Source organism: Amphiura filiformis, chromosome 6 (assembly GCF_039555335.1).
Source record: "Amphiura filiformis chromosome 6, Afil_fr2py, whole genome shotgun sequence".
NCBI lineage: Eukaryota > Metazoa > Echinodermata > Ophiuroidea > Amphilepidida > Amphiuridae > Amphiura > Amphiura filiformis.
The window spans coordinates 64122006-64145044 of NC_092633.1; the positions used below are offsets into that span (position 1 = coordinate 64122006).

General features: G+C 37.3%; 3 protein-coding genes across 9 annotated transcripts in view; all 3 read left to right on the forward strand.

Annotated features, from left to right (window-relative positions):
* Window positions 1-806: 806 nt before the first annotated feature.
* LOC140154703 (plasminogen-like) lies at window positions 807-2164 on the forward strand. Its single transcript, XM_072177270.1, has 3 exons — window positions 807-843; window positions 1449-1703; window positions 1875-2164. The coding sequence occupies exons 1-3, from the start codon at window positions 807-809 to the stop codon at window positions 2162-2164; spliced, it is 582 nt and encodes a 193-aa protein (XP_072033371.1).
* A 2280-nt stretch (window positions 2165-4444) lies between these two features.
* Window positions 4445-11574, forward strand: LOC140154704 (plasminogen-like). The gene is made up of 8 exons (XM_072177271.1): window positions 4445-4460; window positions 5182-5460; window positions 6569-6835; window positions 7180-7452; window positions 7983-8251; window positions 9262-9472; window positions 10040-10422; window positions 11137-11574. The coding sequence occupies exons 1-8, from the start codon at window positions 4445-4447 to the stop codon at window positions 11572-11574; spliced, it is 2136 nt and encodes a 711-aa protein (XP_072033372.1).
* A 3544-nt stretch (window positions 11575-15118) lies between these two features.
* LOC140155808 (phospholipid-transporting ATPase IF-like) overlaps window positions 15119-23039 on the forward strand; it is a 77257-nt gene continuing 69336 nt past the window's right edge. For all 7 annotated transcript variants that reach the window (XR_011859430.1, XM_072178787.1, XM_072178784.1 and 4 more), the window contains exon 1: window positions 15119-15325. Coding sequence is in view for 6 of the 7 variants with exons in the window: in XM_072178787.1 (XP_072034888.1) it covers window positions 15284-15325 (42 nt within the window). In the remaining variant the exon portion in view is untranslated. The remainder of the gene's footprint in view (window positions 15326-23039) is intronic.

The window sequence follows — 23039 nt, forward strand, 5'->3', positions numbered from 1 at the left end:
GGGAAAATGCCCAAAACTTTCTTTTTGATATATTAATTCATTTGCTTAAGAACCCATATAGGTATATAAATGCGATTATTGGTTTCCTTGACAAATTCCTTATAAGACCAATATAAGGAAAAGTATGACTCCTGTCATTCCTTTCGCATTAAGGAACGAAGTTTCTCCCGAGTCAAATATGTAGGAAACGAGATGATATATACCTAGTGCTTTGCAGATCACAACTTATGAAGTCGTGTAAAAATATTGCATTGTTTATTTGTTTGCAGACTCTGATTGTTTGTGTGCATCTTTATTTCTGTAGATGGAAATCCATTAAACAATCAATACTGCGCGAGGCTTAGTGGTAAATGCGTGAATACAGTTAGTTGTCCACATTTGAAACAAATCTATTTTTGTTGTGATTTTATACGTAAATAAAATATTGTTTTAGTGTCTCAATAAATCTACATCATTATTGTCGTAATACACGGTGTTTGCCTTTTATAACGCATTATAACCAAGCTAGCGTGTGGAATATTAAAAATTAGCGAATATCATCTGAATATTGCCATAAAGACGGCAGTTACTAACGTCGTGGATAGTTTTCTTTATAAGTCATCAACGAAAGTATCAGTCTACTCTTCTCTGTTCAACACAATTGTGTTTTTATACAAAATTCTGTATTTTGCTGTAATCTCAACCCATGAAATTTGTTTCGGTTGTATTTCAAGCAGTAGGCTATACATATAGGGCGCATGGATGTCAACATTTTGCTCATTCTAATCGTGGGTCTTGAAACCAATAGATGTTTTGGATTCGAGACTATGAGGAATTCGTCCTTCTACACGTCTGACAGTACAGGTAAATAGGAATACTTTTTTTTGCGTACATTTATATAACAGATCAAGTTTAAATAAAATGGAGCTTCACTCTGTCTGAGGCTACGTTTTTGAAGCTTGTTGACGGCCCCGTTGACGGCAAGGAGTAAAGTGTCCTTAAAATGACTGAAATGGTACAACAAAATTGACAAGTGTGGATGAAAATTGCGCTTTTCCTCCCACAATGGGACAAAAATTGACAAATGGGGACAAAAATTTGGCTTTAATAATTGCTAGTACTCTAAAAACCCTGACCAAAGTAATCTCGTGTTTGGTCATTCTAGTCTAAAAATTACCCATTGCGCTCTTTTGTGAATTTTTTCCGCGTTACACCAAATTTCACTATTTTGGCTTGAAGTTTGTCGAAGTTGCTAAAATGACCCACAGATCCTGGAATGACCTAACAAAATTCAGATTCAGTGTTCACAAACAAATAAAAAGCAAGTTTATCGTATTGTCAAACCCATTCGTATTTAAATTATCCAGATGTTATGTTTATACCACACTTGTTGTAGGGCCTTTAATGCCATTTTATCTTCCAAATAATTATTATACTTTTTCAATTTCTACACGATGTACCTTAATCAGAGTGTTACGACAATGAACTAGGCGACGACTATCGCGGCTTTAAGTCGGAAAGTTCCGACGGCATTATGTGCCAGAAGTGGACATTACAAATTCCAAATCCTCACCCGTTTATACCGAAGAGTTATGGAAAAGCAGGAATTGGGGATCATAACTTCTGCAGAAATCCTGATTTAGATCCTGGAGGACCTTGGTGTTTCCATGATAGAGGTACTAAGATTTGGAGTTACTGTGAACTTAAAAGATGCATGTTTCAAGGTAAGTTTGAAGTAAATGCGATATTTTAGTTATATTACACAGTAAAAGACAACGTGTGCTGTGATTTTACGGAAATTTGCATAACTAATTTGGCCATGAGAGTATGACGTTAGAACTTGATGTAAGAAAGAAACACTGATCTAACGGCAATACTAACACCTGTTCTTTCAGAATGCTACAATGACGACTCTGGTGCAGACTACCGCGGCTATGTCTCTGTCAGCTCTGAAGGTATACAATGTCAGAAGTGGACGTCCAAGTTTCCACACAAACACAAATATATCCCTGATAATTACCCATTTGAAGGTCTTGGTGACCATAACTACTGTAGAAATCCTGATTATGATCATTTAGGACCATGGTGTTTCCATGATAACACAACGGCCGAGCGAGATTGGAATTACTGTCGAGTACCAAAATGTCAGTTAAGTGAAGGTATGTGTATGTCTGAAATTCAGTAACGGATGAAGTCAAAACTCGACCGGCGGTTGACCACCGGTTCCGTCCGATTTCTAGATCTATTGTTCTATTCGTGATCGTTAGATCTGGTAAAAAGAGTGTTTACATCAGAGGAAGATGCTATCATTTCACTTTTCATTCAGTTCTAGGCTTGTAGAAAAAAAAACCAGCGTTATGTTTTTCATAATATTTGTACAATATTCCTAATGCCTAAGCATGATACTTGCTTCAAACATAGGTGTATGTCATGCATTAGTTAACTTATAAGAAAAAAAATAAACGTCCTACACCCCAATCATTTTAATTATTTTTCTTAAAAGTAACATTGTGCGCTGTATGTGTTCAGTTCTTGGTGCTCCGAAAAGTCCGAATACAGATCATTGATTGATATTTGAATCTGTGGAACGGATTGAAAATTAGGTATTTTTACATAATTCTTAGTTATATCTCAAAAACGGAATGGTCAAAGAGTATTATGAAAGCTGTTTTATGCCAATGTATAAAGCATTCGGCCATGTTTGATTTGAGCATTAAAATACCAAATAAAATACACGATTTATGTCATTGAATTTTTCACTAGAGTAAAAGACGGTTTTACCAAGAAGATATAAAATCCTTGATCAAATGAGCTACGAGCAATGTCATGCTCCAAAACTGAACCCCCAACGCGGTTATCATACAAAATACATCTAAATCGAATAATGACAAAAGCTTCCTTTATCTTCTCATTGAATTATATTTTGCAGAACGAACGCCAAATAATTGTTTTTACGTTGCCTTTGGCCTGGACTACCGAGGCAACGTGTCCCTAACTACGGAAGGCATACCGTGTCAGAAGTGGTCATCACAGCAGCCACATCCACATCAGTTTGCATCTGATCATTCCACCACTAAAAGTACAGGTCTTGGGGATCATAATTTCTGCCGCAATCCGGATTCGGACCCGGGTGGGCCTTGGTGTTACACCACTTCACCGGTTCATGTATGGGGTTATTGCAACATACTGAATTGTCGTGAGGTACCATTAAACAGTAAGTACTGAGAAGCCTCTGACAGTAATAGGTAAGTTTTGAGGAAACATTGACGCACCTTCTCTGCCGGAAGCTGGAAATGCGTCATAAAATTTTTGTTTGTTTATTTGTATGAGACATAAGCGATGCATGATGATGGAGATGATTTTATTATGAATTAGTTTATTGTCCCCGGAAATTACGACCCATACCTCTTACTTAGGCTCCCTTCTCCACTCTCATATATTACCTCCTCTTACTCCTCCTCCTCCACTTCCCAGTGTCTCCTCCTCCCCCTCGCTTCTCCCCTAGATTGATATCTCCTCTCCCCAGCTACACCCTCTTCCACTCCCCTCTCGATCTCGAGCTCTGCTCTCCCCTTCCTTCCCTTCCCTTTTCCGATAATCTCTCCCTCCCTTTGCCCCCCCCCCCCCAAACACACACCCTCCTCTTTTCCCTCTCTTCTCATTTCTTTCGAGCAATAAGTAAACAATTGAATAAAAGTCAATATAGTCTAGACTGGAAGTAATCAATCTTCAATCAATCTCCGTGTATGCGATATGCATATGAATAGACTAGACACTCGAGTAGGTTTCAAGTGTCTATTCTTTTGTAATGTCGGTTGAAATATTTTGATGGTCTATATTTTTTCACAGCTAAGGCTTATCCGGAAATCAAACCCATGCTTTCAAATGTAGATTGAATATTGCACTGCGAAATTTAAAAACTTCTTTTGTATACTTTGATTAAGGTGACTTCAAACCTGATTTCCTGCGGTTACAAGGTTATGTAACAAACTGAAATGAAAACCGAAACGACTTACCACAAGTTTTAAGTTTCTAACAAAGGGTACAGACAAAGGTAAAGGTATTGTTAATGATGTCAGGCAAGAGCTTAGGCAGTATAATAGGAAACCACGTGATCAAAACCAATACCAAAATTTATTATTTGAAATGACCCGACTGTTTGTGAAACCCTTTTATCTTTGCATATAAAAAGTCATCGAATTGTTTTCTTTTAAAACTATATAGGATGCTACAATGATATATATGGCGAAGACTACCGTGGAAACATGTCCATAACAAAGGACGGCACCCTGTGTCAAGCATGGTCTTCACAGGTCCCTTCACAACTTGGGTTCACACCTAAATATTATCCTGATGCTGGACTTGGTGAACATAACTACTGCAGAAATCCGGACTATGATCCTGGTGGACCTTGGTGCTTTACTGATTCGGAATCTAGTCATTGGAATTATTGCCCTCTTTCACGATGTCATTACAAAAAGGCAAATTTATTCATTTGTATTGTGTTCATGTCCTCTGATACAACCAGTATATTATTATTATTATTATTATTATTATTATTATTATTATTATTATTATTATTATTATTATTATTATTATTATTATTATTATTATTATTATTATTATTATTATTATTATTATTATTATCATTATTATTATTATTATTATTATTATTATTACTATTATTATTTTTGGGGGCACGGTGGCGCAGCGGTACAGGCTCTACCTCGCAATCGGAGTGTTGCGAGTTCGAGCCCCGGCGGCGGTGCCATCGTGTTGTGCACTTGGGCAAGGCGCTTTACCTCACTTGCCTCCACTCAGTGGTTAAATGGGGAGCTGTTAGGAATAAATTGTCCATTGAGTGCCGCCCAAAGTTATGAGCATGCCTTCGGCATTGTGTGGCAGCTGACATATTCTAATGACACCGGAATAAATGTATAGCGCTTTGATACATGTAAAAGGCGCTGTATAAATGTCAACATTTATTTTATTATTATTATTAATATTATTATTATTATTATTATTATTATTATTATTATTATTATTATTATTATTATTATTATTATTATTATTATTATTATTATTATTATTATTATTATTATTGTTATTATTATTATTATTATTATTATTATTATTATTATTATTATTATTATTATCATCATCATATTAGTATCGTCATCGTTATCATTATTTCCCTTTCAGTTGAAGAAAAAGCAAACGAATGCTTTATCCAACCCGATGGGCGTGACTACCGCGGCGACGTGTCCAAAACCTATTTTTACATCAATTGTCAGAAATGGTCGTCTCAATCTCCTCATAAGCACAAATATACGGTCAAGAAATTCGACCAATTCCTCGAGGCAGGATTAGGAGATCATAATTATTGCAGAAATCCTAATTTTGATCCAGCAGGACCATGGTGTTACACAACAAATGAGGAAGTAGAAAGAGATTACTGTAATGTTCACATGTGTGAGTCTGGTAAGAATGGCCGACTTGATGCAACATATCAAAGGCTTATTCTAGAATACTGGCATTTTTTTGACAAACCATCATGCAGTTATTGTTGCCTACGTGTATGTACACAACACAGGGGCACTCACAATAGGCAATTGACCCCTACTGGCGCTGTGTTGTAGATATAGGAGATGAACTAGTTTATAGCGTCATATATCAAACAGTATAAAAGCTATGATTTTAGTACTTGCTCTATGTTTCAATTACTTATTCTTTTCAAAATATCTGAATTTTCAACCCGGTACAAGTAACGGGGGACCATACATTTGTATGAGAAAGAAATCCACCACCTACATCCAAACTCCCGTGTTATTCCAATGCACATTTTGCTTCACCGGGCCGCCCTGCTTGGTCGCATTTGGAACAGGGGTGTCACGATACCGTAATAGGTACAAATTTAGTACTTTCTGTCAATCAAGCATGGTTTATTCTCTACATGTCAATCTTTGAATTATTAGCATAGTCCTTATAATAACGGGGAACCGCCTTGATGAGTAAATGACAGCAAACCATTGAAAAATACTCCAAAACTCGGTCAGCGGAGCTCCGCCCGTACATGTCAATAGCGTCATTATTGATTGCATTAGTCGACCGTAGCGGACAATTCGATCGCTCATTGGATTAATATTCTCACGTGGTAATAAATTTGCATTGGACAATCAATTACAATAATAGTTTAGTACTGCATATCTCGGTTTAATCTTCACTAAGCGGGTTTATGGCTGGAAAGGTCACGGTGAATTTGCCGTGGACATAACTGCACTCTGCGTAACTTTTACAAACCAAAATGAATGGTATTAATCAGTGTCCAGTGATTATTGAGCTTATTGACAAGACTCATACCATCCACCTTTTTTTAGTTTTATGTTATAAGGGTCGTAGACAACTGTTGTTATGGTTATTTAAAGAGGATCTAATGTTGTATTTGGTGAAAAATTGGACAAGCAAGAGCAACCGCTGGCGGCGCATCATATTATGAATTGCCAGAATTAAGACAGTTTTGGTCATCTTGTTTAAGTATTTTGAAATAACTAGAGTCTTACTACATATGCTTATTTTTATCTGCCCTCAGAATGTTACGAAGCCGAATATGGGGAAGACTATCGAGGCACGGTTTCTACTGGCTTAGGAGGTAGAGTGTGTCAACACTGGGATTCACAATACCCGCACGAACACGCGTATGATTCACCTATTTTTGGCAATGCTGATATACGTGGTCATAACTACTGCAGAAATCCTGATCATGACCCATCGGGACCTTGGTGTTTTAACAATGATCCCAATGACATGGTGGAGTATTACTTTTATTGTGATATAAGTACATGCAAATCCGAGAAAGGTACAGTACAGTTATGTTTAAAACATTATACCAGTAAGAATTGTTAATCAGCTATTAAGCTACTCAGAAATGCAAAGATCACAAGTAAGGTAGACTTTCCTGATCCAGGCACATCATTCATTACGGTACTCAGAAATGTAAAGATCACAAGTAAAATAAACTTTCCTGAATCAGGCACATCAATTATTTAGGTAGTCAGAAATACAGATATAAAAAGTAAAGTAGACTTTCCTGAACCAGGCACATTGGTGTACTCTTAGCTTAGCTTAGGGTACAAAAATAAACCTTTGTTGATTATTATATTATAATATATTATTCTGTATAATTTTTTATTCAATGTGCAGCTCAAATGCAATATAGTGAATGTTACATCTCTGAGTTCGGCGACGAATATCGAGGAACAGTTTCTGAAACAACATTCGGTGTGCCGTGTCAGAAATGGTCATGGCAGCATCCTCATACGCATGACATTAGTACTTTTCTGAGAGGTATAGGTGATCATAATTATTGCAGGAATCCAAATCAAAGAATGGGAGGACCGTGGTGTTATACAAAATCAACCAGGGTTAGCTGGACTTATTGTAACGTCAATAGATGTAACCAAAACAAGAAAAACCGTAAGTGATTCATTGCCTGCTGACGAATTACTGTTTGGTCAGAGCCAAATAGTCGGGCATGACAAGATCACAATTTATATACCTTCACTTTAAATTTGAACAAATTAGATTAACCCGCTCTGGTTAAAAGGGCCCGTACTGCTCCTTGTCCATGGGCCCCTGATGCTTTTGCTACGCCCTTGATTTTGACAGGCGTAGTACTCATCATCATCATCATCATCATCATCATCATCATCATCATCATCATCATCATCATCATCATCATCATCATCATCATCATCATCATCATCATCATCATCATCATCATCATCATCATCATCATCATCATCATCATATACTGTGAGCATCATAACTGCCGTCTGTTTGGAGCTGATAAAAGTACAGTGTGTCATTATAATCGTGTAGATGTGCGTGTAAATTATAAAATTTCTATTTGCTATTGTAAAGTTACTTCAGAAGTGGCATCTAAACTTAAGCCTCAACGGATTATACATATGGCTAAATAATTTTATGAATCTATAATCTTACAGTAACCGTTGAAACACCCGAAGAACTAGAAGGGTGCTACGTTGGAGGAGAGAGTGCCGATTATCGCGGCTTCGTTTCGGTAACAGTCAGCGGTATTCCATGTCAGAAATGGACTTCCCAATCCCCTCATTATCACAAGTTTTATCCTGAACATTACGCTTATTCTGGTATTGGCGATCACAACTATTGTAGGAACCCAGATAACGGCGAAGGAGGGCCGTGGTGTATTACGACATCTACAGATCCCAGCTGGGATTACTGCGATATCCCAGTATGTCCATGGCGTATGTGTTATAATTGTACTCAGAATGATACCATAAATACATGTACGGAAGATTCGCATGTAAAATGCTATGGAAACTGTTTCGTAAGTCAAAACTTTGTTAAAATGAATAAATTGTAGGTCTGTTTGCCCATTTTCGTCAACTTTTGTCGCCTCACGGCCACTTTGCTCGCCTATTAATTTCAAACATCGCAGTAATCGAAGGTCATTACCGTCAAAATGTAGAACTTTCGTCAAATAACCAATCAACGTCATCAGCAATCTAAAATATTCTGTTGATCACAAGTAGTCGTTCATCACTTCCGACCAGAAGTTACGTGATGAAAAAAAAAATCATTTTTAGAGAGAATTGGATCACAATAATTATTGTATTCAAGTTCAATCCCTTGTTTCTGTTTAGTAAGGAGCTACGCTGTTTAATGTGAATGGCGTTAAAGGATGCGAAATTCTTAGGGTCCCTGACGAGAAGTTTGACCTCGTCAGGGTCCAAATGATGTTTGGTGGTTCTTAGGTGTTCCAAAACCGCCGATACTTTGATGGTACCGCTGGTATTTTTCATGGCAAGAGTGTCCCGGAAAGTCAATTTACTGTCCAATTCCAATTAACTCACTGGTCAAGTTAATGTATGGATATAGGATGTTGGTAAATTCGTTTTCCACGTCACGATGGATTTTAATAAACGTGTCATCGACATATCGAAACCATATCCGCGAATGGGCAGTTATGGTCATTTTGTTCAAAATATACCAATACCATGTAAAAATTGCTCTAATCGGGGAAACGGAGATCCGTAGATCTAATGGCTACTTTGTTTTATTGGCATTTCGGCAAGCTTCAATGCTGCGTGTCATTGCGATATAGCTTGCAGTACAAATTATTGTTATATGTATTTGAAGTTGAATCGTAAGTTGAACAGATTTAAATTGTGCGTATTTGTTGCAAACTTGCATGGCTTTATATAATCTTGATCATCTGTTTCTATATTATGCTTTCTATAGACAATTGAGATGTCACCCAAGTGGTTTATTAGCGGATGCAACATTACAATCAATAGCACACATTCTGGTAACGCTCTAGATGAGTACTGCGATGGCATGAGTACTCTGTGTTTACAACCAGACTCGAACTATTCTCTGGCTTCCAATCTAACATCGCACCATGGCGTATGCTGCTGTCATGATACTCTATGCAATAGGCCAAAATTCAACGGTACGGTACAAAGGGCCCACAAGTTCTCAGTTTCATCTAATTTCTTTTAAAGTAAACCAAACAGTTTTTTTTACGATAAAATTAAACAATTACAAGTTATTGATAGCCTATTTAGTTTTACACATCTGGCCCAATTTACTTAGTATGAACTTAACTAGTCCGACATTGATCATGTAGGCTTAAATAATAGCAACGAAAAGCAAACCCTGTTCTATATGGGCCCGGCCGACCGTTTTGGTATTTAAAAAAACCCACAATGTTATAGCCCTATATTTAATATGAGCTGTTTTTTGTTTTTGTTTTGTTTTGGCCAAAAGCGAAGGAATTTTATTTGCAGATTTTTGTAAATTTTAGATTCATGCTAAAAAACAAAACAGGTTTTTGTTTTGTCGCCTTGCATTACAGTAGTAGGACCACCGAAATCAGTATCAGATGCAACATACCAATATACATCACGGAAAGGGCTACAAAAGATCGCGTTTACAAAAATTATATTAATGAATTTGCGTTGGAAAACTTTAAACATTACATTTTTTAAAGGAAGTTTTAATTTCATTTTTCTTCCAGTTATTGTCGGTTGCTATCTTGATGGTAATAGTCAAAGTTACCGCGGTACTGTATCAGTGGCATATACTAATCAAGAATGTCTAAAATGGACTCAGATTGCATTCTGGACAGGGGAGTTTTATTACTACTACGGTGAAGACTTCTTTCCTGGCTCTGGACTCGGTGACCATAACTATTGTAGAAGTCCACATCCAGAACTTTTTGAACCTTCATTCAAAAATAGGGTCTGGTGTTTTACTAGTAAAGTCCAAGACGGTCGCTATATACGACAGTTTTGTGACATCCCTGTTTGCAAATGGAGAACGTGTTATAACTGCATTCAAAATGATACGATGAACACGTGCACCGAAGACTCAAAGCAGCGATGCTCTGGGACATGCTATGTAAGTATAAAGAAAGATAATTAAGGAATGATGGATTTTTTTTTTAAATCGCAGAAATGGGAGGAGTTTGCTATGTTTGATGTGGATTTTTGCCCAGAAATATTGATCACAGCTACAAAATTGATGGTGCACATAAAAGAGGGAAGTCTTTAGATTAATATTTTAGCTTGCTCAATTTTGTTAGCTGACAGAAAATTCTTCAAATTGGCTTGTACATATGTATCTGGTCAATAACACCAATCGTATCGTCCACGTATCTGAGCCAAAGTGAGGTTTGTTTGGGAAGTCCCGCACAATCTGATGAAGATCCGGTGCACCGTTCGCAACGTTACCGAGTCCAGTTGTGATTCATTATTATTTTTGTCGCTCATTATTGAGGTTGAATTACACAAACAATGTACGTCTATAAGCCTTATTTAATCAGTTAAGAGCCCGGGGTTAAGAGCTTGTCGAATTTGTTAAACTTTAAAGGAGGATAGTCCGATCATCAACATCTTCCCCACATTTTTTACTCTTTATTCAAAAAAGGAAATGCTACCGAGATGAGTCAAGATCTTGCAACCAAGATGGAAATAACATGAAATTGCACCATCCTCATGGTCCTAGACTACATTTAATTTAGACTACGACTTAATTATTTTAGTCATTACCCTTGCTGTCATAACATGATGTAATAATATATTACTGATACTTTTGTCACACCCAAAACTTTAGACGTTCCAAATATCATCAACGTGGTATATAAGAGGATGCGACACTGATCTTGACCGACCCTGTACAGATGGTCCCGCTAATCTGTCTACATCTTGTATACTAGACAACAACCTGCCAAATGAGCCTCGCCTCAACACCACAGGGAACTCGTCTTCGTACAGTAATTATTCGACACCACTACATTCTGGTGTGGCCACTGCTAGGGAATGCTGCTGTAGAACAGATCAATGCAACAAGCCTGATCTCTTTTATTCACCAAGTACGGAGTCTACAACGTTCAGCACCATGTCTACCGACAAACCCGTCTCTACTGCACGGTCGACAACCATGCAAACAGTCGTTGCTACTAGCCCCTCGTCACGGGGTACGGTTATAGAAGTGGCTGGAACATTGCTTGGAATTGTAGCGTCTTTCTTCATCGCTCAGTGCATGCTATGACTTCTGAACTTGAAATTGATATTATAATTACTTAATTAAAAATATAATTTAATTAATATAAGTCAATGCCAAGCCTGGGAGTAATGCACCACACCGTCAGTGGCGGCGCTACGGTTTGCCCCCCCAGTTTTGAGGCAAAACCCTAAAATTACGGAAATGTACACTTTTTGCGGTAATTTTGAGCAAAATTAATCGATTCCACCCCTGAAATTCACTTTGTCCCCCAATGCACCCCCCTGAAAAAAATTCCTGGTGCCGCCACTGCACACCATCTACAATGAAATAACACTTAGGGACCGTTCACAAACACTTGTAAGGTGATGCAAAAATATTTCATCGCGAAAATTTTTCGGCCCCCCCTTTACAGACCTCAAAAATTTCAGGGCTCCCCCCCCCCTTTTTGACATGAAAATGATGGGTCAACCCCATAGAAAAGCATAAACTCATTCATTGGTCATTTTTTCAGCCCCCCCTTAGGAGGGTCATAACTTTTCAGGCACTCCCCCCTTTTTTGCATCAGAGCCCCCCCCCCTTTACAAGTGTTTGTGAACGGTCCCTTATTATCACATGAATAGTCAAGTCGACGTCCCGGATCGAAATATAAAACAAAAACCGGGGTAAATCCGGGCATGATCGGCAATTCAGTGGCCTACTCATATGGACACAAATGCCACACCTCCTCCCACGAAGTGAAAATGTGGAAAAAATCCACGGTGCTTCCTCAATCAGGCTCCGTATCCCCGCAATCAGGATCCGCGCTCCCCCACTTAGACTATACATCGGGGGTTGATGGGGTACTTAGGCCTCATAGTGGAAAATGGTGGGTAGGATCTAGGACCAGGGCTCTCAACTTTTTGGAATTGCTTGGCGTGAGACAGAGCCGTACCGGGATTTGTCGACTTCAATGTTCATTTTGACCCATGCTTATTTGAGGCATGGCTCTCGAGAATCTGAATAGTGGGATGGGAGGGGGGACAACAAATTATTTTGACGATGCGTGAGATTTTACTCGTTTTCCAGCATTTAGCGTGAGATTTACTACCTAGGAGTGAGATTAAAAGTGACCCAATGCGTGAGACTCTCGGCCAATGCGTGAGAGTTGTCAGCCCTGTCTAGGACTAGTGCGATAGGCTATAGCTATAGCTGGGTTCATTTCAAGCTTCTTGTATGAACTTTGTTTTCAGGATACTTGTTGTTTAGAGATGGGGTGTATTTTTTTCTATTTTTTCCAAAAATCTGGAAAAAGTGCACATTCTTCATTCCTCAGTATTTTTAGCAAAATTTGCGAAAGTTTTCCGAATTTGTTGAATATGTTTACCGTCACATTGAACATGTCGAAGCGAAATAGGGGTCTACTTGAATGTTGGTCTCTTTTTCGTGCAATTGGTATCATATTTTTGGGCTTTGCTTTCGGAACTTATCACAGCCACACACACCTACCCAATCCGGGACCCAATCCAATGAAGTATACTGACGCTTCTCCTCCTCCCCCGATTCATACATATTCTCATTCATTACATCTTCTCTGATATTCTGGAACATTTTGATGGTACAATCCTCTGTGGTACAATGGCCTGATACATGCTACAGGGTACAGGGCAGTACACCTGGGGCAGACCAACGCCCTCTCGAAACATTTAATTTCAATCATTCTGATATATAGGTGGCAGTAGCAGTTGTTGGCAGGTGGCGACCGGCGGGTGAACGAACAATAATTATCTCCATTCTGAGCTCTCCTGGTCAGTGGTTCCCCATACAAACAAGTAACTTGCAATACAGTGTGCCTCCTTGCCGCCCCCCCCCCATGATTACTCTGCAAAAGCAGGTAACTCATGAAAAAAATATGATGATAATAATAAGTCTCAACATACTAACGTAAATGACATAAAAAAAAGACAAAAACAAATAAGGACCTTTCTTGTTAAAACATGATCATTGAAATGAGCTTAAATTAAAGAACATTGATATTATCATCTATATCATCTAGCTATTCCTTCCTATGCACGTGACTTAGGTTTTGTTTGGATTTTATTACCATAAATAGATGAGAAGCGTGGGCTACATGTAGATCATTTTAAAGGTATCCAAGGTGGAAATTCTGATGAAATTGGACACTGAAAAATAATAACTGGTGTGGACAACAAAGGAATTTTGTATATACACTTTTTTTTAATTTTTTTTTTAGACGAGTTGTCAGGCATAAGCCTTTATTATACATATTACGAAAACCACATATATTATACATATTTAAATCATTAAATCACACATTTTCAGAACACACAGATTATTGCATTACAACTATATAAAATATACAAGTATAAGAAATTAAATTGAACAATTAGATATATTGCGAATTTTGAGTTCATTATCAAACAAAAAGAGAAGATTGGGGTGGTTACCATATCTGTATTTGCTAATACAAAGCTTGGCAATTACAATTACATAGTTGACAAACAAGTTGTCTTTGCTGTGTGAACCATGTTCACCAAACATGACATTTTTAACATTGAGAGAGATGTTATGTTGGATATTCAAAGATATCACTGTTGTGACTTTATCCCAAATTTTGTATATACACTTGTAAGTAATTAAGGGGGGCTGATGCAAAAAGGGCCCCATGATTTATCCCTCTGAAGAGGGGGGGCAACAAAAAACTATTTAAAAAAATACAATCGAATTGTGAGATATTGGGTATTAGATTAGGGCGTTTTCTTCAATTTCTTGACTTCCTCAAAACCTCTCTCAAATAAAAACAACTTATGTACGCCAACGTGAATAAAATTAAATGATGTTATGTCTCACTGTGTTGATCCTGTCAATTATTTTTTGCGGGCCTACCCATTTACAATCAGGCTTTCAGTCACAGCCACTAGTAAACTATAATGTAACACCTGCATCTTCCCCCCGTCGGAGGGGACCTGCGAAATTTGTTGACTTTCGGATGCCGACTTTCTTTTCTCTATACCCATAGGCCCTATACCAATTTTTCATAAAAAGCACCCAAATTGACCAAATTAGATTCTTGGGCATTTGTTTTTAAATACGCATTGGTATCCACTCCCGGTCTCCACTGAAAACCCACCCATCGATTGTGGCACACCCCCGGTACACCTTCAACAGCTCAAAAAGCCAGTTCAACTAGGGGGGGGGGGCGCCCTGAGTATAATAATGGAACTGACATAATTAAGCTATGGAATCAAAATTTGGGAAAAGGTGCCCGATTTTGAGAGAATCACAAAAAATCCATTTTCAGCGAAATTACACTTCAAAAATGAAGTTTTAAATAATTATAGGCCTACTCATTGTAAACAACCAGGGCCAGCACATCCTTTTTTAAAGGGATTTTTATTTGACATTTTGTGCACTATAAAAAGTTTGTTGACCGACTTGTCCTCACAAGTCTCAATGCGCTCTGGTTTTACGTTATTTGTACTACAATCTGGCAACTATGCACTTGACTACCCCAATAAATAAAGCACCAATCCATTATACCACACCAGCCATGCACTGGTAGTCAGATCAGGTCAGATCAATAGCTATCAATAGTGCAGCCTACGTTAACGTGTGTAGAGACCAATAAGCGATACCAATATCGATGCCATCAAAACAGCAATACAGTCAGCCGTTTACCTGTGACATTCCCTAGATTTGGTTTCAATGAGGTGATATTGGATGCAACAAGCGCTTTATCGGCGCTGTCTTTAAAGTCATGGACAGACCATCTTTCATGAGAAATTTTACTGATACTCTGGTAAGTTCAAGTCATATAGATGTTGCCGGGAGATGTTGTGATGTTGTACCTGTGGCTGTGAAGTGTGAAACGCCCGGGTGAAACGCTTTTGTCCATTGTACTACATTGTATTACAGTCAACATGTAGGCCTTTGCATTGTAATTTGTATACAGAACTATTAAATCATAGAGTACACCATACCCTCTACCCAATCATGACATAGCAGGGGTATTTTCCATGATTATGCACACCAGGCCTACATAATAGGAATAATAAAATTGTATTCAAAAATTAGGCTAATTATTAATTATTTAGTAAAATATGACTGAGCTGCCTATGGCATGATCATGATGGGTAAAAGATCACTTCTTTGTCATGTTTGTCCTACAGAACTAGAATCAGAATCAGTTCTATTGACAAATACAGTATTTTGTGATCCTAACATCCTCTTTTTATGACATTTTTCAGTAGATATCAACGAAAAAAGCTTATTCCCAAAATTTCAGTTGATTCCGATTTTGCGTTTGCATGTTTTGCATGATTATGTGTACTATTACCAAATACACAGCTCCATAGACAATGTGTTGTAATTTCATTCTCGTATACCAGAACGAAATTAAAATTTCACAATATCTTTGCTAAACGAATTAATCTGCAAGAAATATTTTGTACATAAACATAAACATTTCCAGTGATATAAAAATCTCAACTTTTTTTGGAAAAGTAAGGGATGATGCTGTGAATCACAAAATGCCCTTTTAACTAATAACTAATAACTAATAATTTAAAAGGGCATTTTGTGATCCACAGCCTCATCCCCCCACTTTTCTCAAAGAATGTTTATGTGCCAAAAGTTTCTTGCAGATTAATTCGTTTAGCAAAACTATCGTCAAATTTGAATTTCATTCTGGTATACCAAAACGAAATTACAACAGTGGCCTATGGAACAGTGTAATACACATAATCATGCATAACTCGCAAACGGAAAGTCGGAATCAACTGAAATTTTGCGAATAAGCTTTTGAAAAATGTCATAAAAAGAGGATCACAAAATCCTCCTTTAACTTGCTTGTTAAGTGTACACACGCATGTAACCAGGGAGTGAGGGGCAGATGCCCCCCATCCCCAAATGGCAAAAAAGTCCCCTTTTTTGACCCCCAAAACCCTATTTGTGAGTGAAAAAATAGATGTTTTTTAGGTCATTTTGGTCAAAAAGGGTCCAAATAATGAAAAAATATCCACTTTTTCAAAATCTGCCCCCAGTCCACTTTTCAAAATCAGCCCCCCCCCCAATGAAATCCTGGTTACGGGCCTGAGTGTACATGTCCATGAAATACAAAATATTTATTTATCATGTACGCGGTACTACGTACATATACATGAAGTCTAAGACAAAAAGTAACACAGCCTCTAGCTTCAGAACTATCATATTCATTCACAACATTTTAACATAAAGAAAAGTGGTTTATGTGCACACATTTTTATTCCCCATTTGCCCACTTCATTTAAGATTAACACAGTATTTTTAATGAAAAAAACCCAGAATTTAAAAGTTGCACAAGTTTACAGATCATTGGTTATTAAACGACCATTATCTTTGCGCTGAATTCAAATCAATACAGCTTGCTTCCTTATTTTTATCATTTGGGGTTTTTTCTTTAAAAATACTGATGTGTGAATGGGTTTATCATTATGCATTAATACATAAAACCACCTATTTCTCTAGATGATTCAATAGGTCTGAAGCTATAGGCTTATTTCAGTGGCGTACCGTGGCCGCCCCAACCCCGGGGGGCTGAAGAAGAAACAATTTTGCCGCCCCTTCCTTAACAGCCCGAAAAGGTTGACCCAATATTTTTCTCGGTCGTTTTCAAAAGTGAAGAGCAAAAAAAAAAAAAATAAAAATAAAATAAAAATAAAAGGATTTTAGGCGCTAGCGCCCTAAAAGCAACATTTTTTCAAAAATTATCATGCTTTTTCAATATTTTTAGCCCTTTTTTCTTTGCTAATTGTTTTTGCGCCCCTTCATTTTTTGCCCCTGTTTTTGCCGCCCTTCTTCTTCCGCCGCCCTTCGCTTTTTTTTTGCCGCCCCTACTTTGACCACGGGGGCTGGCGCTACCAAAGCCCCCCCAAAATATGTGCATGTATTTGTAATGGCTGCGTTACTTAAAAGGGCATTTTGTAATCCACAGCCTCATCCCCCCACTTTTCTTTATTTCTTTTTTTAAGGGGGTACTACACCCCTGCCCAATTTTGTGCCTATTTTTGCATTTTTCTCAAAAATTATAACGTATTGGTAACAAGTAAGATATGTATATTATAGGGGCAAGGACTACAACTACTGCACTAGAAATTTTATTTCGCACAGACAACAGTTGTGGAGTTACAGTCAAAATGAGGAAAACCAGTATTTGATCAATAAATTAATAACTACTTGCCTTGAGTTGCTGAATTTTCAGTGCAGTAGTTGTAGTCATTGCCCCTATAATATACATATCTTACTTGTCACAAATACGCTATAATTTTTGAGAAAAATGCGAAAATAGGCATAAAATTGGCTAGGGGTGTAGTACCCCCTTAAAAAAGTTGATATTTTTATACCACTGGAAACCTCTACCTATTAATGTTTAAATACGTAAAAAAAAATTCTTGGCCTTATTACTATAGTAATAGGATGTAATACTGTAATAGTGGGTAAATGTCTGCTTTTGGTGAGAATGAAGATTTTTTTTTATTTGGAAAATCCATACCCCCTATGAAAAAGTCCTGACTATAGGCCTGCCCCCTCAGTATTAACCACTACATTTTGTACATTTAAGTATTTTGCATTTTAATATATATTCAAACATATATGTACATTTTGATGCAAAATATATTGTCGTCTCTGTTTGGCACAAAACCCAGGCAATACTTAGATAAATTGGGTGTTTGCATGGCCTTTGCTCTCAGATTATTTACTTTGGCTCACTGCTGGTCAATGATCAACTAACATAATGCAATAGAGCATAATTGATCATAGTATAGTGGTCCTCTTGTTCAGTGGTACTTAGTCACAGAAATAAAGATAATTCCTGTTTTTGTCATTCTAACGAAAATTGTACGTGTTTTCAATAACAGGTATCACTTTGGATTTGAAACCATATATTTTCCACTGCATCTCCATATCTCTGAAAAATATTTAATCACTCATAATTTAAATTTTAATCATACACACACCCTTGAATTTGTGTTTGTTTGTTTCTTTTGTAAAATATATTTAGGCCTTACAATTCATTCTTTTTAACATGTATTGTAACTTAACGGAGTATTTTATGATTCTAGCATCCTCTTTTTATGTCATTTTTCAGTATAGATCTACGAAAAGAGTTTATTCCCAAACTTTCAGTTGATTCTGATTTTGCATAAAAATCTGTGCATTATGGGTATTACACTGTTCCATAGGGCACTGTGTTGTAATTCTGGTCTGTTAAAACAGAACATAAATACAAATTTGATGATATTTGTGCTTAAGGGGTACTACACCCTCGATAATTTTGTGTCTATTTTTGCATTTTTCTCAAAAACTAATAACACAGTGGTAACAAAAGTTATGTATATTATAGGGCAAGGAATCAATTACTACACTGGAATTTCAGTGACCCAAGACAAGTGGTTTGTTATTTATGACCAGAAATGAGGTACCACTAGGATGTACCTCGTTTCCTATCATATATACTGAACCGCTTGTCTTGAGTCACTGAAATTTCAGTGTAGTAATTGGATTACTTGCCCCAATAATATACATAACTTTTGTTACCAGTGTGTAATTATTTTTTGAGAAAAATGCAAAAATAGTCACAAATTTACCACATGGGTGTAGTACCCCCTTAAGGAATTCTGCAAGAAATGTTTTGACATTTATATTTATGTAACCAGACATTCCCAATGGTATAAAAATCTAAACTGTATGGAGAAAAGTGTGTGTGTGTGGGGGGGGGGGTAGGCTATGGATCACAAAATGTCAAAAAAAAAGTCACAAAATGTAATCATTATAATATTATAATTGATTGAAGTATATTATACATGTATAACTTCTTTCTCTCACCTCCCCCCACTCTTAGGGGGGGGGGGGGTGAAATCACAGATAAATGTAATTTAAAATTGTAAATTATTTCAATAGTACAAACATCAACATAAATGTATGTCAGATTGGCTTTATCTGTGGACAAACACAGAAAATTCATGTACAAAATGTACTGATATACAAAGTGACCATTCACCATGTTCACCATGTATGTGCATAATTGCGTATTGATACCAAATGCTGAATGATGTAATGTTATGTAATAATGAAATAATCTAACATTTAAGCATGTCAATTGATTTGTGAAATATGCTGTAGAAATGCTTGGCACATGTCATGAATGGTTTGATGACTGAATCATTACATATTATGGTGGTTGCTCTTTTGGAGATCTCAATACTTTTGAGGCTTATGAATATCATGAATGGTTTGATGACTGAATCATTAATATGGTGGTTGCTCTTTTGGATATCTCAATACTTTTGAGGCTTATGAATATCATGAATGGTTTGATGACTATGGTGGTTGCTCTTTTGGAGATCTCAATACTTTTGAGGCTTATGAATAACATTTATGAAGGGTCAAGAAATGTTTGAATAAGAGACCGTTCACAAACACTTGTTAGCAAAAACAATTCGTCGTAAAAATATTTTTGACCCCCCCCTTTTGAGATCTCAAAAATTTCAGGGCCCCTTTTTTTGACATGAAAATTATGGGTCAACCCCATAGAAAAGGTCATTTTTTTCAGCCCCCCCCCCTTAGGAGGGTCAAAAAATTTAAGGGCCCCCTTTTGCATTAAACATTTCTTGACTGTACAAAAATCAACATCCAAACAGTCATTTTATATTTTTGTAAAAAAAAACTTTCTAGAGGTACGTAGAATTATGTGTATTGAAAAAAAAACTTTTAATATAGTTTAGGCCTATAAAAAAATATAAACTCAGTTTTCCCAGGAAAATGTGTGGTCATTTTTTTCATTAAGGGCCCCCCTTTTTGCATTATCCCCCCCCTTTAACTGTAGGAGTATAGCATGACTCCCCTAACTGTAGGAGTATAGCATGACTCACCGGCTCGCGCTCAGCTGCTTCGCGGCTTCGTTGGTCGCCGCTCCTCGGAAAGGATGGTGAGCCGGGGGTCACTCCCATTGTGGCCTGTACACCATCCGCGATAATCAACTTTTGAAAAGCACCCTAAACAAGGATTTAACCCTTGGCTAAAACGACACCCTAAACAGGGATTTCATTCCTAACATCAAATTTCATACCCTAAATTTCATTTCAGCGTATTTAGAAATTGCAATTTTGCTACCCTTTTTTCCAATTTTTCATGTTTTTGACACCCTAAACGCGATACGCACAGATCGTGCATACCCATTAAAAAACGACCCTTTTACGCGTTTTTTCATTATCGCGGATGGTGTACAGGCCACAATGGGAGTGACCCCGGGATGGTGAGTCGTCTTTAACAAAGACTATGGGAGATAGTACTGCTTGGGTGACAGGTAGGAGTGGCAAGATGGTGGTTATATAAGTAGTCCCATTGGGCTACCAATTGGTGGGTGTATCAATATCTTCCAGGGTCTACTATGCCTTTAGATATTCATAGATCCTGGATGATTTATAGTAACCCTGTGTTTATATCAAAGCCCTACTGGGAAAAGTTTTGGCACTTTGTAACTCAATCCTACTTGAAATGACAATAAATAACTGTTATTACCAGTGAATTTGACAGGTTTGTAGGAATTCTATCAGACTACCAAATTCTGTATTCAAATTGCTATATCATCCTTGCAAATAATGTCTTTCCTTTGGCAAAAGTATATTGTCTAGGCTATGAACTCTTCATGTATGTTTTAAGGAGGAAATATACTGTTGTCGTTAAACATAAGACTGGAGATATGGAAGGATGTTGTTTTTTATGATTGAGGTGTGTTTTGTATTTGGCTTGTTTATACATGTACACAAGCTTGAGGTGAGGTCTTGAAAAAAGGATAGTTTTTCTAAATTTAGTGAACACTTATTTGCAATAGTTTTTCAAAAGTATTCTTGTAAATTATGTCCAAAAAGGTATATTTTGCGCCAAAACACCAATTGCTTAGATGCGACAATTTGGCAGTGGCGTGTCCAGGGGAATGGGGCTTTGGGGGCTGAAGCCCCTATGCTTTGTTAAAAATCATGTAAAATCAGCCGTTTTTTGGTGATTTTAGCCATTAAGTTCCCAGCATAACTCTGAAAGCCCCTCTGATTAAAATACAACTAAATCAAGAAAATATTGCAAATAAATTGGATTATTACTTTGCACGTAAACTTCACACTTCAGTTTACTATTTCTCATTGCAAAATTATTTTGTACACATAGACCCATGGGTAGATACCATAGGGCAGAGTGGGCACAGGCCCAGGTACCACGGTCTTTGGGGCCAAAACTGATACCTGTGTACAAAATGTACATTTGCGTGACCAAATTAATCTCATATTTGACCATTTTAGCTTTTTGCATAAATTAGTTCAAATTTTAACAATATTTGACCATTCAAGCTTCAATATGGCAAAAAAATGTGCGCAGGCCGCACGCATTTGTACTATCATAATAGCCACGGTTCCAAATTATGCTGATGTGCCTATGATCCCTTTTATCATTTGATCATTTATCCCTGTAAAATCAGATAAACACCCTGATTTGGGACAAATCTAAATTGAGTATAAAATGAAAATTTCCTTGTGCTTGTATTTCATGCGCAATTGTCCCACCGGAAATGTTTCAAACATTTGCCTCCCTCAATGACATGTGACCCAGATACCACACCACTGGAAACAACACTATTTAAGTATGTTTGTTATACGATAAGGGGGGGGTCAAAAAAGTTTTGTCTGTCAAAAGAGGGGGTCAAAAAAGTTTAGCAGTCCATCGAGGGGGGGTCAAAAAAGTTTTCGAGCAAAAAATTTGAGGAAGACCAGCCCCCCTACCAAAGTATTAATGAACACTCCCTAACATGCACTTGCAACCAAACTTGAATCAAAACTGCATTATGGGAGCTTTCATGTAATGGTGCTATTCAAGGTCACATACCGAGGTCAAAGGTCATTCACTACCAATATCTTTGGAGGACCTATCTTGGACCACTATCCCTATTTTCTTGTTTAGGGCTGGAAGGTGAAACTTGTTTAGTATACACTATCATAAATTACATGCGTTATCAAGTCTTAAGAAAACAAAGTGTATAAATTGCTTCAAATGAAGCTCATCATGGCTGTCTGGTCACCTAAAGCCGTTAGTACATGAAGGACATCGGTGAATAAAAATTTGGGTCAACAATAGACAATTTGTGTGCACTGCTTAAAGGTTGGATGTGACCCTTCCGTGTTTGCCTGTTTGCGTCACCACAATTAATGATATTGATATAGGCCTAATCGTCAACTATTTGGAAATTTTTCTCTGCACCCCCCCCCCCCTTTTCTTAGATATTAGAGCGCACTGGGCCAAAAAAAAATTGGGCTTAACAAATCACAACTTATGTCAATAAAAATATTTCCATCAGTACAATTACAAGTTGTGCCCCCCACCCCCGGTTCCAAAAACCTGGCTTCGCCACTGCCTAGGATTGCTGTAAAGCCAACAAAAAAGTTGTTGATTGTCCTCACCTGACTGACCCTAATCTGTAAAAAGTTGTA

Coding starts and splice junctions, on each gene's coding strand:
- LOC140154703 (XM_072177270.1), top strand. CDS start 807: ATGAGGAATTCGTCCTTCTACACGTCTGACAGTACAG. Junction 844..1,448: donor CTACACGTCTGACAGTACAG/GTAAATAGGAAT, acceptor TACCTTAATCAG/AGTGTTACGACAATGAACTA. Junction 1,704..1,874: donor TAAAAGATGCATGTTTCAAG/GTAAGTTTGAAG, acceptor CTGTTCTTTCAG/AATGCTACAATGACGACTCT.
- LOC140154704 (XM_072177271.1), top strand. Junction 6,836..7,179: donor TACATGCAAATCCGAGAAAG/GTACAGTACAGT, acceptor TTCAATGTGCAG/CTCAAATGCAATATAGTGAA. Junction 10,423..11,136: donor GATGCTCTGGGACATGCTAT/GTAAGTATAAAG, acceptor CCAAAACTTTAG/ACGTTCCAAATATCATCAAC.